Source organism: Limulus polyphemus, unplaced genomic scaffold, assembly GCF_000517525.1.
Source record: "Limulus polyphemus unplaced genomic scaffold, Limulus_polyphemus-2.1.2 Scaffold888, whole genome shotgun sequence".
Lineage (NCBI taxonomy): Eukaryota > Metazoa > Arthropoda > Merostomata > Xiphosura > Limulidae > Limulus > Limulus polyphemus.
This window is the reverse complement of record NW_013666498.1, coordinates 45,050-61,827: the sequence shown is the minus strand read 5'-3', so window position 1 is coordinate 61,827 and position 16,778 is coordinate 45,050. Positions and strand designations below refer to the sequence as shown.

General features: G+C 31.6%; 1 protein-coding gene across 1 annotated transcript in view; it reads right to left on the bottom strand.

The window, feature by feature from the left end:
• The window catches only part of LOC106461051 (sodium channel protein para-like), a 79,530-nt gene that overhangs the window by 21,065 nt on the left and 41,687 nt on the right, over positions 1-16,778 (bottom strand). The window contains exons 6-13 of the mRNA XM_022387876.1: positions 15,879-16,052; positions 9,812-9,987; positions 8,612-8,786; positions 4,862-5,023; positions 2,869-3,055; positions 2,092-2,192; positions 1,103-1,193; positions 102-358 (exon numbers count right to left, since the gene is read on the bottom strand). Of these exons, the coding sequence (XP_022243584.1) occupies positions 102-358; positions 1,103-1,193; positions 2,092-2,192; positions 2,869-3,055; positions 4,862-5,023; positions 8,612-8,786; positions 9,812-9,987; positions 15,879-16,052 (1,323 nt within the window). The remainder of the gene's footprint in view (positions 1-101; positions 359-1,102; positions 1,194-2,091; positions 2,193-2,868; positions 3,056-4,861; positions 5,024-8,611; positions 8,787-9,811; positions 9,988-15,878; positions 16,053-16,778) is intronic.

Sequence of the window (16,778 nt, the reverse complement as noted above, 5' to 3'; positions counted from 1 at the left end):
AGGCCAGTGTAATTAGATATTTAACCTTTTGTGGTCTGTAAAAATGTTGCATGCTTGTTGCTTTTAGAAATGAAACCTTTTCATGTGTCTATAAAACTTACCAGAGCAAGACTACTCAGCATGATCATAGTGACTGCAAGTGTTTCAAAGTATTTGTTTTCAACCAGCCAATAACTCCTGTCACGTAACATATTCCAGTACTGCCAGAAAGGAGAACCATCATCACCAATGCAGCAAAGGAAATGTTTATAGCAACAATCTGGACAGCAGTCAGCAGGAAGTTCACTAATAATAATATCTTCAGTTTCAAGCTTGTCTATGTTTTCAGCATCCAGAGTTTCACCATCTTCAAATGGCTCTAGTGAGTAGAGAAATAAAAAACAATGGCAGTGAACTTTCTTTTGGGATCACCTTTATATTATTTTGTGATAAATAGAAATGAAAAGAAAACTCAGAATTTCACATCATATTTCAGACCATTTTCTTAATATGAAACTGTTAGCATATACTGTTTTATCCAATATTTATAAAAGAACCCATTAATGAATAATTTTTTTCACCTTGATAATTCCCACAGTCTAGAATGACTATCTACACCTTAAAAGATCCCTATTATAAAATCATTCTTAAAAATAATATAAAACCTTAAATTTACAAGCCTTTGGTATTCTAATTATTATTTTATGGTCCTTTCATTACCTATACCTGAAGAGGTCAACAAAGAGTCTGATATAATATTATAAAACCAAAGGATGAAGCAGGAGCAGTGAATAGAAAATACTGTCAACAATTTTAACCAACTCAATGTTTTAAGCTCTAAAAATGATTTAGGCAATAAATAGTAGTTCACATTTAAAAAAAAAAGCTAAATGACTTAAATGCTAATTGAATCAATTATTCAAGTCATGAACAAAGAGCAGTAGCAAAGAGTAATGTAGCATATTTCTCAGTATCATAATCCAATCTCTAGTTATGCATCAATCCTCACTATGGCTCTTTTCATAATCACAATTGCTGACACCCTTATTTTCTTCCTCACTATGACAAGATGAAAGCATTTTACTATATTCTATTACTGCTTTACTAACAACAAAGATATCACCTTTCCAGGCCATCTGATTGTGGTTTGGTTTCTCATTAGATAACTCCCCTTCTCTTAACAAATGCTCTTCATTAATTATAACTTCCTTTTCCTGAAAATTTAAATGCATTCTATTAATAGTGAAATTTGTACATATTTTTCTTCATTAATTTCTTTTTTTTACTAATCATTCATATCAAAACTATTAAATTATAAGAAAACGTAGAATGAAAAACTGAATAAAAACAAAAATGTATATCCTCTTCATAAGATTTTGATATCAAACATAAGTACCTGGTAATTAAGGATTAATATTTGTCACTTTTTCTGTAAGTGAAATACAATTGTATTATCAAAATAAGTTTATTCAAAAATATACACTACAGAATTAAACTAAAATACAATATTTAAATTTAGCTCAAGTAAAACTGAAACGGGTTCAGCGAAGCTTATTTCTTGTCATTCCAAAAACATTTTTAATCTAATAAGCAAAAATTAAAAATCTATATAAGGTATTTTTTGTGCTTAATTTATATGAAAAACTGCTTACTAGTTTGGAAAAATCTCTTTTATTATGATATCTTTTGGAACATTAAAATTCAAAACAAAATTTGAAAAACACAGCTATAGAGAAAACTTGGCTCTCATCTCTCACAACTGGCATCATAATTATGTATACTTTGTTATAAAAAATATTACAAAAAAGGAAAGCAAATGCTAAGAAATAACAAAAAATGGTGTAGATGTGGAATAAAAGAAAAATTATAATATCCGAACACATCATAATATAAAAACTTACTGTATATACCTCATGTAGCAAATAATAGTATAGCTCTCTGATGAAGACAAATAATATATTGCATATATTCTGTAACCAGTAGTTTAAGATTTCACAAACAAAATTAACAGTAACATTTAACTTTTTAATTTTATGACACTAGCATATTCAATGTATGTTTTTTTACTACTAATTTGTTTGATTTACATAAAGAATGGGAAACTGAAATCACCTTCACCCTTTTGTTATCTGTACACTCAATCTTTGAGCCAACTGACACTGAGTTTACCATAGGCTTGCTATTAATCTTCATTATTGTGGCCTGATTATCTTCTGTTGTTACAAGAAGACAAAGAAAATAATTGTTCATTAGTATAGGCAAGCTACAAAGTTCAGCTAGTTTACAACTGCCTCAAAGTAACTAGATTTAGAACATTGAAGCTGAAATACAATTTAATCTGTAACAACGATAACACAAGAACAGTGGCCCAAAACATTATTCTTAATTTCCTTGTGCAATTTTATTATCTAACTTATTTCATTCCAAATACTATAACATCATTTTAATAAAAGCATGTTTTTCAAATCCTTAAATATACACAGATGTAATAGTTTCTAACAACTGAATCCTGAAGATGAAAATTGTATTTGTCTTATTTCTGGTAAAGCAACTCGTATCTAGGCCTACTCCTGTTCATCCATTCTTTAGTACCTTCAATCTGACTACTGTTAACACTGGTTGGTCTTTGGAGAAAAGGTACAAGAAACAAAGAACATTAGACATAAGTGACAGTCAAAGTTTGTGTTGTCTTAATCTGGTGTGTCAATAAGTTCTCATTGAAAATAAAATATGAATTAGATAGAAAAGGCTTTTACTGTTTACTTTGTGATTAGTTGATAAAAACTGAATAACTCTAGGTTAATCAGTTGAAAACATTTCAATAAGACTGCTGTAGGTGGTGGAATATAAAAAAAAGAGAGAGAATTAAGATAAAACCCTATATCCTACCATGAAATGCTACTTCCAAGCCATCTCCAACACTAATATCCATCTCTGTAAATTCTTTTGAAGTTTCCTTGTCTTTCATGAGCACCTGGCCATCACTCACAAAGTCCTCTCTTTGGTTATATTCTTCAATATCTTCTCTTTTATCTGGTCGGTATGCAATCTTATTCCTTGTTTTTGGTTTTAAACTCTGTTTTTTGAAATGCAGATACAATATAACTTCATAGTATCTTTACTACATTAACATAAAATTCCAAATCAAAAGGAACTGACATATATATGTATTATTACAAGTGGTCATGGTATTACGAGGTGATAGTCAAGAAAAACAGAATTTTCGTTCTTATATGATGGATATAATAAATAGATTTTGATGATTGTGTTATTAGGTCATTATTATTCAACAGCTGCTAGCAACATCATATATTATGTGTTTCTATGTCAGGGAGTTAAAAAACAGCAAATGCAAATTACTACAGCTTGGAACATCATACTGTATAAAAGATGTTGAAACGGCTGTGTGCATACACTACACTACAGCACTCGTGAAGCTTGACACAATAAACTTCCAGCACCAAATAAAACTTGAATAGAAAGTTGTAGAAAAATATTTTCACTTCCAACTTGACTTGGGATATTTGGTGTACAGAGCATAGTCAAACTTCATGAGTGGGGTAGTGTAGTGTTCATAGTAGGAACTGAGAAGTTCTTCCCCATTTCTGCATACAAAAAATATTTTATCTTTTTTCTTTTTTTTTAATCCTTTCAAGGAACATTTGTATGTAAAACATATGCAGACAACTGATGTTTTTAATGTATTTGTACACAACTGGATTCATAACACCATACCCACATTTAACAAAACAGGTATGATGAAGCTTGTGGAACAATGGAAGAAATGCATTGTACATAAAAGGAACTTTGGTAAGGGGTGATGGTTTATTGTCCATATTTTCAACATTTGTTGGTTGTAATCTGATAAGGCAGGCCTATGAGATACAAAATCTCATTTGTTTCTGAACTTCCCTTATGTATTATGTTTAAATGTGCAGTTTCATTACATTATATGCTACAAAGTTCATCTTGAACTTCTTAATATTTAGGAATTAAATAAAGATCAATAAGATATTAGATTTGTTTTTACCTATTTTTCAAAAAAGTGAGTTACACAATTTGGAAATGAAATAATGGTTAGCTACAGAAGTGACTTACAACAATTATAAATGATAGTAATTCATAGTCATTTAAAGTGAATAAAAATAAAAAGCAAAAATACATGATTAATAATAAAGTATTAAATGTAAATGAAGAAGTTAGCTTGAAAAGAAATAATCAATAAAATTTAACTTGGTCTGTTTCATTAATATTAGGGGTGGTAATAAATAAACAATCTTTAAGGGGTGGTGATGAATGGTCATTAACCAGTGTAGGGAAAAAAAATCTTATCTATGTACCACTTGGTTCAGAATATTGCATTCATTTGCAATACAAAAATAATTAAATCCAGGGAATGTATAAAATTACAAAAGAAAAAATATATATAACTGTAGTTCAAAAAACAAACAAGAAGTATTATTTTCTTCAAATTTTATATATAAATTTACCAGAAACACTGCACATAATGTAAAAAATATTTTAGTATTTTTTTATTCAAAATGTAATCCAGTTAATTTCACAAATAGCTTAGCTACTGAATTTCGAATGCAGTAGTGCATCTTTCAACTAAGCATAAGACACCGCACTCCAAGAATGAAAAAACAACAACAGTGGGCAGTTATCTACAAGTTTGTTCTCTGGTAATGAATGATTTTCTTTATAATGTGATAATGAATTATTTATATACTTTTCTTTGACATTGACAGCTCATTGCGTCACAAGAGAAAATATTTGACACACATTCTAATTATCAGAAATTTTGATTCACCATTAATTTTTTAACAAATACACACACATTACAAATTTACACTATAAAATAATATACAACAGATAAACTCACTTTCATTATGTTTAACATTTGCATCTTCATCCAAGCTGATGCTCTGTGGAATCTGTCAATAGCTTCCTGTAGCTTCTTGGTATCTGTATTATCTGATGTTGGCTGAGAGAGATTTGAAGCACCAAAAGAAGAAAGCAACAAAGCCAAGAAAAGGTTGAGAACCTACAACATAGAAAAATTAATAATCAGTCTCAAAAACATAATCTTTAATTGTTTTCAAAAACATCTACCTTTCATTTACAATTTTAATATCTTCATTTCACAAAATACACACAAATCATTACACAGTGCCATTTGCAATGTAATTTCTTCAAACCACAATATATACAATTAGTCAAACAGCAGGTTTGTTATTTTCTACAGAAGTTCTTACACACAAGTATAGTATGTAGGCATATTTTCTGTCTCATTTATTTAGCAAAAACTCTCAAAGTTCACCTAAAATTGTTCAAAACTTTTGCGCATACAGGTGTATGTAAGTTTAAAGTAGAATATTGATATAAAAAGTGGCTAAGTATCCTTTTCCCTCATTACCTATTGTCTGACTCATTCTCCCATGGGATCACATGCATGTTCTCATGGGAAAGGTTGCTATAAAGTAGAACACACTATTTAAAGGTAGACAATGATTTTTTTCATCATGCAGCTCATGTGATATCTTTAGAATATATATATATGTTCCCTTATTTTCTTTTATTTGAATGAACAACAGTTTGATTAATGCTCATAAGAGAATGTTTTTAGTTTTTACACTGAAATATTTGACAGGTAGTGGACAGGAAGAAATAGGAGTAACATGTAAGCTCACACAGTGTTTGAGGGAAACTTTGTGTTTAAGTAATAGTAGCGAAATCATGTGTAGAAAGTAAAAATAAACAACCAGTCGCTTGTATGTCATGCCAAGTGTAAACTTGGTATACTCAACGTTTTGTTTGGTTATGATTTTGTAAGCAAACAGTTTTATTGAATATTTTCTCAATATTGCTTCTGCATAAGGTACAACTAAAATTCATAAAAATGCAGTCCGAGTACAGAGCCAGAGGCAGAAAATGACAACTGCATGGAATATTTTTGAAATAATCCCTAGTCTATACTAAACTTGTATCTGCAATAAGTCTAGTAGAAATTAAGTTACATGGTCAGAAGCTAAAGGCTGGCACTTGTATGACAATTATTTAGTTTCAGTTATTTGTGTAGGAGCCAGTGTTTATAGTTTCACCCCTTTTATATTCCTACTGGACCTGGGTTATGTGTGTGTAACAATCAGATATCAGTAAATAGAATGTAATGGATTACAGGTAGCTGTGTTAGCTGTTGTCAAGATGATAATGACAGTGGGCAACACATCTGAAGGCTGGTAATGTGCTATACCCAATGAAGCCTGGTGGACCAGGATGTCTACAAGTTCACTTGAGTACACATAAATCTCTAACAATGTCACTTGAACAAGGTAATAGTTAGTAGTTGTGGCTGGGCCAGTAAGCATTCAAACCTACAGTTTTAGCTGAACTTCTGACCAAATAGGATACAGCTGATCATACATCTTTCAATCCTGAATTTTGTTATGTATAACCAAATTCTTGATTAACTTTGACTAGGTATGCCAAGCATTTCATACACATCCATTTTTGTTTGCTTGATTATCTCTAATTTTGCACAGAAGAAATGCTGTTCAATGACACCAGGTGTGTCATGAAATACTGAAAACTCTAAGGATCTTTCAGCCTAACTGTGACTGACATTGAGCCTATGAAGGAAAGTATTCTGCCAATGGGACTCTCTGACATGCTGACTTCAACTGAAACTGCTGCCAGTTTTACTCTGTCATCTTCACAAAGAGCAATCAGTCCTTCTTTCATGATGACTTCCATCTTATCATCAGACTAGGATCAGCTAGGGAAAGATAACCTCCCCCTGCTATTCTACTGGAGCCAAGCCTGTCTGCTTTACAATTAATGCCAGCTTACTGCAGCCCATTCCAGATTGTGAGGATGATCAGCAAGCAGTTGTGCTTCCATGTTCTGTCTTATGTCCTGTACTGTAAATAGTCACTTTAAATGAACATTAACTATTATCATAAGAGTTTATTAACATTATTATTCTTATCTTTTATGTATCTATCAGAAGGTGATCTGATGTTTTTTTTTGTCACATTGTTTACAAAGGGTACCTATGTATTATGTGAATGTATATTTAATTCATTATCTTTCTGTTCAAGTAAATGATTTTGTGATATTTTGTAAGTGACCTATGTTAAAGGACATTTGTTGGTACATTGCAATTTTGTTTACCAGTTTGATTGACTTATTTAATTACTTTGTATCATCATCAAAGGGTTATTATTTTCATGTATTCATTAGTTGATAAAGTTTTTGTGATATATGTGTTTATTTTTGTGAAAATGAGTATTCTTATGTTTGAATGTTAATATCACAGGGATTTTATTTTGCCATGTTTAAATTCTTATAATTATTTTCAAAGGATATTTCTTTAATGTATTTTGTATTTTTAAAGTAATGTCAGATTGATGTTAAAGAATATTTATGATCTACTCTGTATTAGGATGTTCTTAATTTGGTATGTAATAAGACATTACCATAGAAATATACACACATACACATCTATGATCTTTGATTTTTTTTGCATTATGTTTTTACGGCCATTGGTTATACTAAATGTTTTTAGTACCAATATGATTTATGTTACATTTTTTATTTGATTATATATCAGTATTTTGTCAAAGAGTTTGTTTTCTGTTATTTTTAATTTTATTTTGTATTGTAATTATTATACGTGTTACATTGTATTGATTTGCATTTGTTTTGCGTATTCTGTAAAATAGTTTTGGTGAAGAGTTGTATTAATTGATGTACAAGAATCTGGTTAAGGGTTTATATATATATATATATATATGTTATGAGATTCAATTGTTAAACTGTGTCACTTAAATAGTTATTACACTGTATTTGGATCACTGATGCTGATTATATGTTTGTAAGTTGACTGATTTATCTTTGTTAGAGTACAACTGTTATTTACATATATATATATATATTATAAAATTCACTTTCTTGTCTATGTGTAGTGATGTGTAAGTATCTTTTTACAGGGGCATAAGTAAGTTACACCAGTTACTCGACCAATGCACAATTTAACTGGGTTTTAGAATTTAAAAACTACTTAAAGATGTTAGAGTGGCAGTTCAGATTACTTTCTGGAAGATGATCTTCACAAGGCAGAGACGAGGCAAAGTCTTAAAGGATTATTAGGAAAATCCTAAACGATAAAACTACATTCTGCTTAGGATTATATTCAATCTTAATCTTCACCATACTACACCAATGCCATTTTCACAAGGCAAGCCCCATTTACAGAACAAGGGAAACAGTTTCTAGCTTCTCTATCTTTGCACATGACTAGTATGCCACACAATTTATAAAAACCTGCTACACAAGTTATTTAGCAAGCAGACCAGGCACAAAATAGACAAGTTTTGGTTTGCACATATGAGCATGAAAAGACAAACATTAGGGGTAAAATTATAGCAGTCCAAGAGTGGTACATCCTGTAAATTTTTATGAATAAAGACATTTTAATAGTCTAAGTTATAAAGAAGTTTAATTATGATAACTAACACCGCATATAAACATACATAAAACACAATGGCATTGTAACATGGATAGCAAACAATAAGAATGATACTAATTCTGGCACAACTAAATTGTTTATATATGGACATATTTTACTTACCACCAAGTTACCAATAACAACAGTTGCTAAGAAGAAAGGAATACAAGCCCAGCCTGAAACAAGGATACAATCCCACATGGATTCAATCCACTCTCCACACAACACCCTGAAGACAATCATAAAGGAATGCATGAAGTCTTGAAAGTTCCAGCGTGGAACCTCTTGATTATGAAACCTGCAAAAGTTTTTATTACTAACGAGAAATACCCACAATTCATGGCAGTATTCATAACACAAAAAATGACTAAAATCATTCAATGAATAAAATGATTTGCAGTACAAACTTGTAAACAACAAATCAAATAGTTCTGTTAGACTGTGACATACCTTTTTAAACTAATACAATATCAAGAATATTCCTCAAAATACTCTGTAAAAAGTGTAATTAACTGTAGAGTATTCAAATTTATCTAAGGCACAGGATGGTCCAAAGTTATCTTTCCTATTTTAATATTTAATAAATAAATAACTAAGGAAATACAGCCTTGTAGCCTAACTCAAACAGTTTGTACTGTCATGTTTGTTTTCACTCCAATGAGTAGTATTACCTCATAAAATGACAACCATGCAAGAAAAGGTTCATTGCATTGTTTAAGTTGCAGAGACAAAGTCAGTGACTGTGGTGCAGTGTAATTACAGATGCCAGTACAGGAAAAATGTATGAGCGTATCGTACACTTACAGCAAACATCACAGAGCAAAAGACCAGGATAACAGATGCCATCAGCACTGTAACTGTGGGCATGTTGCTGTGAACATGGACTGAAACTGAATATTGGTTAGAAATTCTGAGAGCCAATAATGGTGCACACATAGAAGTCTACTACCATGTCGGTAAAAGCTGTTTGAGTTGGGCTACAAAATGTTGAAAATGCATGGTTGTATTTCCTTAGTTAGTTAATTTTGAAACAGGAAAGATAATTTTTAACCACCCTGTATAAGACACCCCAAAAAGAGTATGCTGGTTACAATTTTGCATGTACATGTAGTATAATTACTTTCCATTGCTAATAATGAATCAAGAATCTTACAATAATTTACACTAAATGTAAACCAGTAGGTTACCTTAAAAATTATTTCCTATGGTTATAAACAAGAACTACAATCTTGTTACAAAACATTTTCAAGAAATATCCTTTATAAAAGAACTCTAATAATTCAAAATATGTTAATCAACAGAGAGTGCATGTATAAAACTTACAAATGTCTTTTTATATCATAATTCTTGCCAAAAAGCTGCATTCCCATGACAGCAAAAATAAAGATGATGATACCAAGGACAAAAGTCAGGTTTCCTAAAGCTCCAACTGTTTTTCCCATAATTGATATCAACAGGTTCAATGTTGGCCATGACTTTGCCAGTTTGAAAACTCGTAGCTAAAATAGGAGGATGGTATAACTTGTAGTTCTTCTCATTACCATATACATAACTTCATCTATGTTGTTACGAGCCTTTGAAAAAAGTTTTAAGTTACTTATTTGTAGCAGTGAAATTACATTTGTATAGATATATGTTTCTTAGTACAGCTGCTCAGAAACTATTCAACCAAAAGTCTATCTGAAATTATGTTTATGTGTGATATAAAGTATCTTTACATTCTTAAACTATTTCAAATAGTATATTGTTTTGCCTTAAAGCTACCACTCACCTATATAATACAATTAAATATGTACAATGTGTTAACATAATGAGGTATGTAGAATTTAAATGCAAAAAAGTTCTATAATAGCCAAAAGAAGACTTAAAGTCACATTATGATTTTGTTCTTTACATTTACATAATAATAATAAATAATTGTTGTTGAAATAAACAAATAATATTGTGTTATTAATCCTTACCCTATTTCTGATTTGTAAATGACATATAAAATTAATAAAAATTACACTTCACCAACTGAATCTATTTCACAGTATAACAGTTGCTGTTCATGCAATTTGATAATACTAATAGCACTCAATCACTTCTATGTCTATTATATGCTAGCCAGCCTGATGATCCCTGGTACTTTGTGAAAGGCTTCATCAGCACTGGATATGACAGGTATAGTTTGGTTTGTTTGACATACTGTTATTCATTCTTCTTTGCTCTCACATTTAATTTCTTAGAATTAGCTCTGATTATCATTAAAAAAAAAGTAGTAAATAATGTGACACTTTCATACAGTAATCAGGCAACTGATACAAAACTTGGTGCTATTGATTAGGATCTAGTTATTGCAGAAGTGGTACTGCATCTTTGATTCCTCCAGGTTACTTTTCTCTTGTGCTCCCAATGAGATATTGTCCAAGAGATGCCAAAGAATTCTGTTAAGAACTCACAGCTGCACATCGGCCTAGTTTCAAGATGTTGGTCACCAAGAAAGCATATCTGACCACATTTACACTGATCTGTATAAGGCAGCATCTAGTGCTCCTGAAACTTCATACTGGATAGACTACTTAGAAGTGCCTAGTATGAGACATACCCACCTCCCTGTGGTACAGTCACCATCATATGTAGTGCTTAATGTATCCTGGATTAACCAAGAGCTTTCTTATGTTGAGATGAGAAGTTTTAATCTATGTGTGTTAAACAGAACCTTGTGTTGTAGAGTGTTGCTCAAGCAAAAATTAGTATCTGGCAGCTTGACATTTAGCAGAATGTTAAAACTCCAACTGTGCAATCATTCATTCAGAGTGATATAACTGATGAAAGTTTACCCTTGCTACAACTAGCAGGAAGTAGCACAGTGAAACAAATCTTGCCTCCATCTTTCAGAAATTCTGCAAATGAAGATCTAAATTGCTTCGTTAAGCAGATTTGCTAAGTAGCCACTTGAAATTCCTTGACTCAGGATCAAACAATGCTGTGCCTGCTGCTTAGTTCAGATGGTTCAGCATTAGATTCTACTGAGCATCTGGAACCTGACAAATTTTGTAACTGGAAAGCCATTGTTGCATATTTACCACTTACTGGCAGAATACAAGACTTACAAACATGGTGCATATGGAAAGTTAGCTATGTATACAATAAGCAACAACACTTACACTTTAAAGCATACTCCAGCATGGTGGCAGCTGACTCTGATGATATTCTTGTTGGGAAGTTTGTGAAGGGAATCTCTAGAAAGTCTATATGACATCATTTGGACATTAGATACTGTTTCTCTGAAAGAAGTTGTGTTGGTGGTAAAAAATCTGAGAGAGTAGCTTTGGCTAAGTTCTCTGAGCAAAAAACTTGCAATGTGTCTACCAAAGATGCCATTTGTTCTTTCAAATGTGGTGGTTGTTCTGAGATCTACAGGGCTGAGTATGGCTTGGTATGTACTTGTAAAAGTACACAGATGTAAGGTAATTTTAGTTGGTGCAGGAGAGGATAGATCTTCATTTAATACACAAGTGGTGTTATGTGGTGTTTTACAAACACAATTCAGATTTCACTACCATCTACTGCTGTGGTGGAAGTTATGCCTGAGACCCAATGCTTTCATCCTAACAATGAAGCAATGCTTGCTTGGATAGCCATCTCTCTAAAGGAAAAACCAATTCTAGTTATGATTTGCATTTAGCAGTGTAGCTAATGCTACTTCAGCTGCATCACATTCACAGATAAATACATGGTTGCCAGTACACATACGGTTGTTGGTTGAAGACCATGTAGACATTCTGAGTCCAGACCAATAGACAGAAATTGGGAAGTTACTGACAAATTTTTGCCAAATTATTTATTGTAACAATGAAGTGACCAAAAAAACAAACATAATACCCCATTGTAAAATACCCGACATGTATGACTGATCAAACAACTATCATATAAGCTTCTTTGGAACACCAAAGGTACAGCCAGTACTGACATAGATTGAATGCTGAAGGACAGAATCATTCAAAAAGCAGAAAGTGCCTGGTGATCAGCAGTAGTTATTGTATGAAAGACAGAGGTGTGCCTATGTTCTGTGTTGATTTAGTGTGAGTGAAGGTGGTTATCACATCAATGCATTTCTCATTGCCACACATGCATTGGCTTAATACATTGGAAGGATTTTGCTAGTTTAGCTCACTAGATATTGATTCTGACTACTTATGTGTGAGTTAAGTGGTGAAAGCAGGGCCAGGACTGCTTTTAGCTCTCCAATTTCATGTCATGCTACTGAGCCTCTGTAGTACACTAGGTACATTTGAACAATTGATGGAAGTAGCAATATGTGACAAGCAGGTCCAAAGCTGAAGCCAAATAAATAATCTTTCATGTGAATGCATGTACTCTTTGGATACATATGTAATGCATAGGGATGGAGTGTCTACAGATCCTAAGATAAATGCAGTAGTAGTATACTGGCCTTATCCTATGAACAAGAATGAAACCCAAAGCTTTCTTGGCTATGTGTGATACTGTAAATGCTTTGTAGCCATGTTTTCTGCAACAGTGGCACTGCTTTCAATGTTAAATAAGGTTGAACTCTATTTTAGATGAACTAAGAACTGTGTAAAATAATTTCAATTGCTAAAATGTACCTTGATTGATGCACTGGTGTTAACTTATCTGAAGAGAGATATTCCATTCATCCTGGACACAGATATCAATGACAGTGGAATCAGAGGAGTGCTATCAAAAGTGCAGAATGGTGAGTAGGAGCATTTTATAGTGTATACAAGTCAAATGCTAATGTACACCAAACACCATAGTTTTTTATGTAATTTTGCCAGAGTGTGTTGTAAAATTCAGCTTGAGGACAAGCCTAAATCAATACATATTTCACATTTAAAAACAAACCATACACATTTTTCTGAAGTTCTTTCTTGGAACATACTGACCTTGGCCAAGATCATGTGCTACATTCTGCTTTAGGTGCTACTTTTTATAGCATGGTTCAATCACAGAATCTGTCTATTGTTTTATAGAAAAATTCTATTGTGTCCTACTTTATCTTGTATATGTGGGACTGCTCTATGGGTGTCATATGAAACAGAGGTATCTCTAGATACCAGTGATCCAATATATGATGATGACTGAGATGTTGAGCTTAATCTTGTACAATGTGTTCGTTATTGATTTGTTCTTTTACGAGGGATGTGCAAAGTACTGTAAATATGTGACATTCATGTATGCTGAGCTACAACATATATTTAGCTGAGGAGGTATGAAGAAAGAGGTAATGGGTGTAGAGCAGCTGTCCATGTAACATCTTACAGGCAATGCAATGTACTGTATAGGTGCCTTTTATTAGCAGTACTAATAAGTTGGTTATATTTATAATGTAGAATTATATAACATTGTTCACCCACGAGACATTTGAACCAAAATTTTTTTCCACTTAAAAATGGCCACTGGACAGCCAAAAGCTAGTGTAGTAAATTACAAAAACACTGTTCCTGAATTATGTTTTGTGTTATGTATAATGTTTAAACAAACAGTTTCTTGAAACCCTCAAAGTCTCCTTACTGTATTGTGCTAGTCAAGACTAATGCTGATGTCCTAGTGCTGGAAGCATGTGGGAATCATCACAACATATTAAGTATACACATGTAATTTAACTATGAAGCATTTAATTTAAAGAGATATATCATGTTGAATATTGTATAAAACGAAGGTACAATTTTTTATTTCAAATAATAAATGAAAAATTTGGGGGAAAATCCTGCTTGTAATACAACTTCAATACTGTAAAACTAATTATGGTAAAAAACAAAAGTGTCACTAGTGTGGTATCCTCAGGAACTCTGAATTACCTTTAAGAATAATCAGGTAGGAGTTACAGAATAATAAGAGGTTTTGATATAAAATGTACTATAAAGTGAATCTTACTTCTCTGATATCTTCTGAGTTTGAAACAAAGAAAGAGACTAGACAAAATGAACAAAACTCAAAAACAATCAAAGCTAAATAATTGTATTTTGTGGTTCCTTTACTGAAGAGCTCTCTAGTGTATCTGAATCTGAATCTCTGAAATCTGCCTATATCTGTCCCAAAATGAGAAAACATGGCATTATATATACAAAACAATAATGCTATCCTTTGGAAAGTGCAGGTGCTTTCCACATGAACATAAAGTCATTCCCATCCAAAATACAGGAGGTTGTATTTTAGAGGTACCACCTGGCCTGTCAATGCAAAAGATCACTATTTCTACAGAGTAATCTTTATTTTACAGGAATATTCCCTATTAGAAAGTTCATGTGACATCCTAATTGAATGAACCAGTTCAGTAGGTAACTAGGGTGAGAGAAACTTTATGTTTCACTTGATCGACATTCTATATCATGACTATATACAAAGTGTTTGTATAGAAATTTTGAAATTCTTATATTAAATAAAGAGATATGAAACATGTGGTATGCCTGCATACCACATTGGCATCTATTTATTGATTTGCTATTGTTTTTGTAAAATTTCTAAACATGGAATTTTTGGGAGGACATTATTCAATAGTTTCAAGATAACCTTGATTTAGCCAAATCCAGGTATATAATTATTCTTCATATAATCTTTAAGAAGAAAAATAGGAATCATAATTCAAGTATATTACCTTAAATTAAGTAACAAAACTCATGTCATGAACAGCTGATAAATACAGTTTGTAGTTCTAGAAGATCACATAAATACGATTATAATGATAGTAAGAAATTCTGCCTCATGGACCTTTATATAATTTTAATAATAGTATTGTATACAGATGAAAATATGATAAAAGAACCACTTCATATAGCTTGAAAGTGAATTCTCAGTTGATATGGATTTGATATTTAATGTGAGTTTAGCCTACATTTTTTATTACAATAAATATCTCTAACAGATTAAAGTCTTATATAAAGAAGTTTATTTTATGTAAGATATAAATTATACATACAAACTAATAATGAATTTTGATATAATTATATGTACAGGTGCAAGTTTCTTTTTTTTTACTAATATGGTTAATCTAAAGTATTGTTTTTTAGAAAAATACACCACAATATTTCTATCACATACACCATAATAATGTGGATAACAATCATGGTTTCTTAATTATTATATTACTAAAGATATGGGACTTTTACTAATTTCCTATTCAGCAGATATGTACATACACATTTTTAGTTTTGTTAGTTTAGGTCAGCTTGGATAAAGATAAACAGTGGATCATCACTAAAAATAGCCTTAAAAACTGAATGATTACAAAATCTGTTACAGAAAACTAAAATTCCAGATATTACATGATGAAGTTGATAATCTTGTCACATATTACTTATTACTTGCTTCAAAATAACTTACAGACAGAAAAGAAACTTTAAAACCTCAGTGAATTACTTACCAATCGAAAAGATCGAAGCACTGACAATCCTTGTATATTTTCTAGCGTGAGTTCCAGTAAGGATAGAGCAACAATGATGAAATCAAAAATGTTCCACCCCTCTCGGAAATAAGTTTTAGGACTAAGAGCTATTAGTTTCAAGCCAGCTTCAATAGCAAAAGTTGCAGTGAAGAACTGTAAGAAATAGCAAAAATATTACATACAGAAAAAGCAATAGAAACAAATGAATATTCTGTTATATTATAAAAGCTCTTCAGTTCAAGATGCTTCTTTTTGGGGTGCAGCTAATGTAGTTTTCTTCATGTCCTTTTGAAAGCAAATTAGTTATTCCTTCATGCTCAGATGCTGCTTTCATCGAAGATCTATCTTCAGAGAAAGTATGTATTTATGATCAAACACTTATTATATATATATATATATCAAGAATTTATGTACCCATAGAAAAAATGGTTATAAACAATTTAAAAAAAAATTGGCAAGCCTGTTGAATTACAATATTACAATCAAGAGTACTTGAAATTTTCACTGCTTTCACCCTAGATGAAACATATAAATACACCTATAAGTATAAACAGACCCAAAAAATTTACAAGAACAGATATATTATTTCTTATACTAAACTGTTCATTCAATTCGGTTCTGTGGGCATCAGGCACAATAATATTGTTACACCTCCATTCGTTAGTTAATTTTCCGTATAATTTCTTTTCTAAGAAACTTTAGCGATACAAGTCCTTTCTTAAATGAAACTGGTTTATTCTTTCTAAATACAACTTTGCAATATACTTAATTTCCACAGTCAAGCTATAACAAATGCTATAATTCACAATGAACGTCTCACGTGCTCGACTCAACAATACATCTCTCTCTGCCCGCAGTTCAATTACTCATTACATTGTT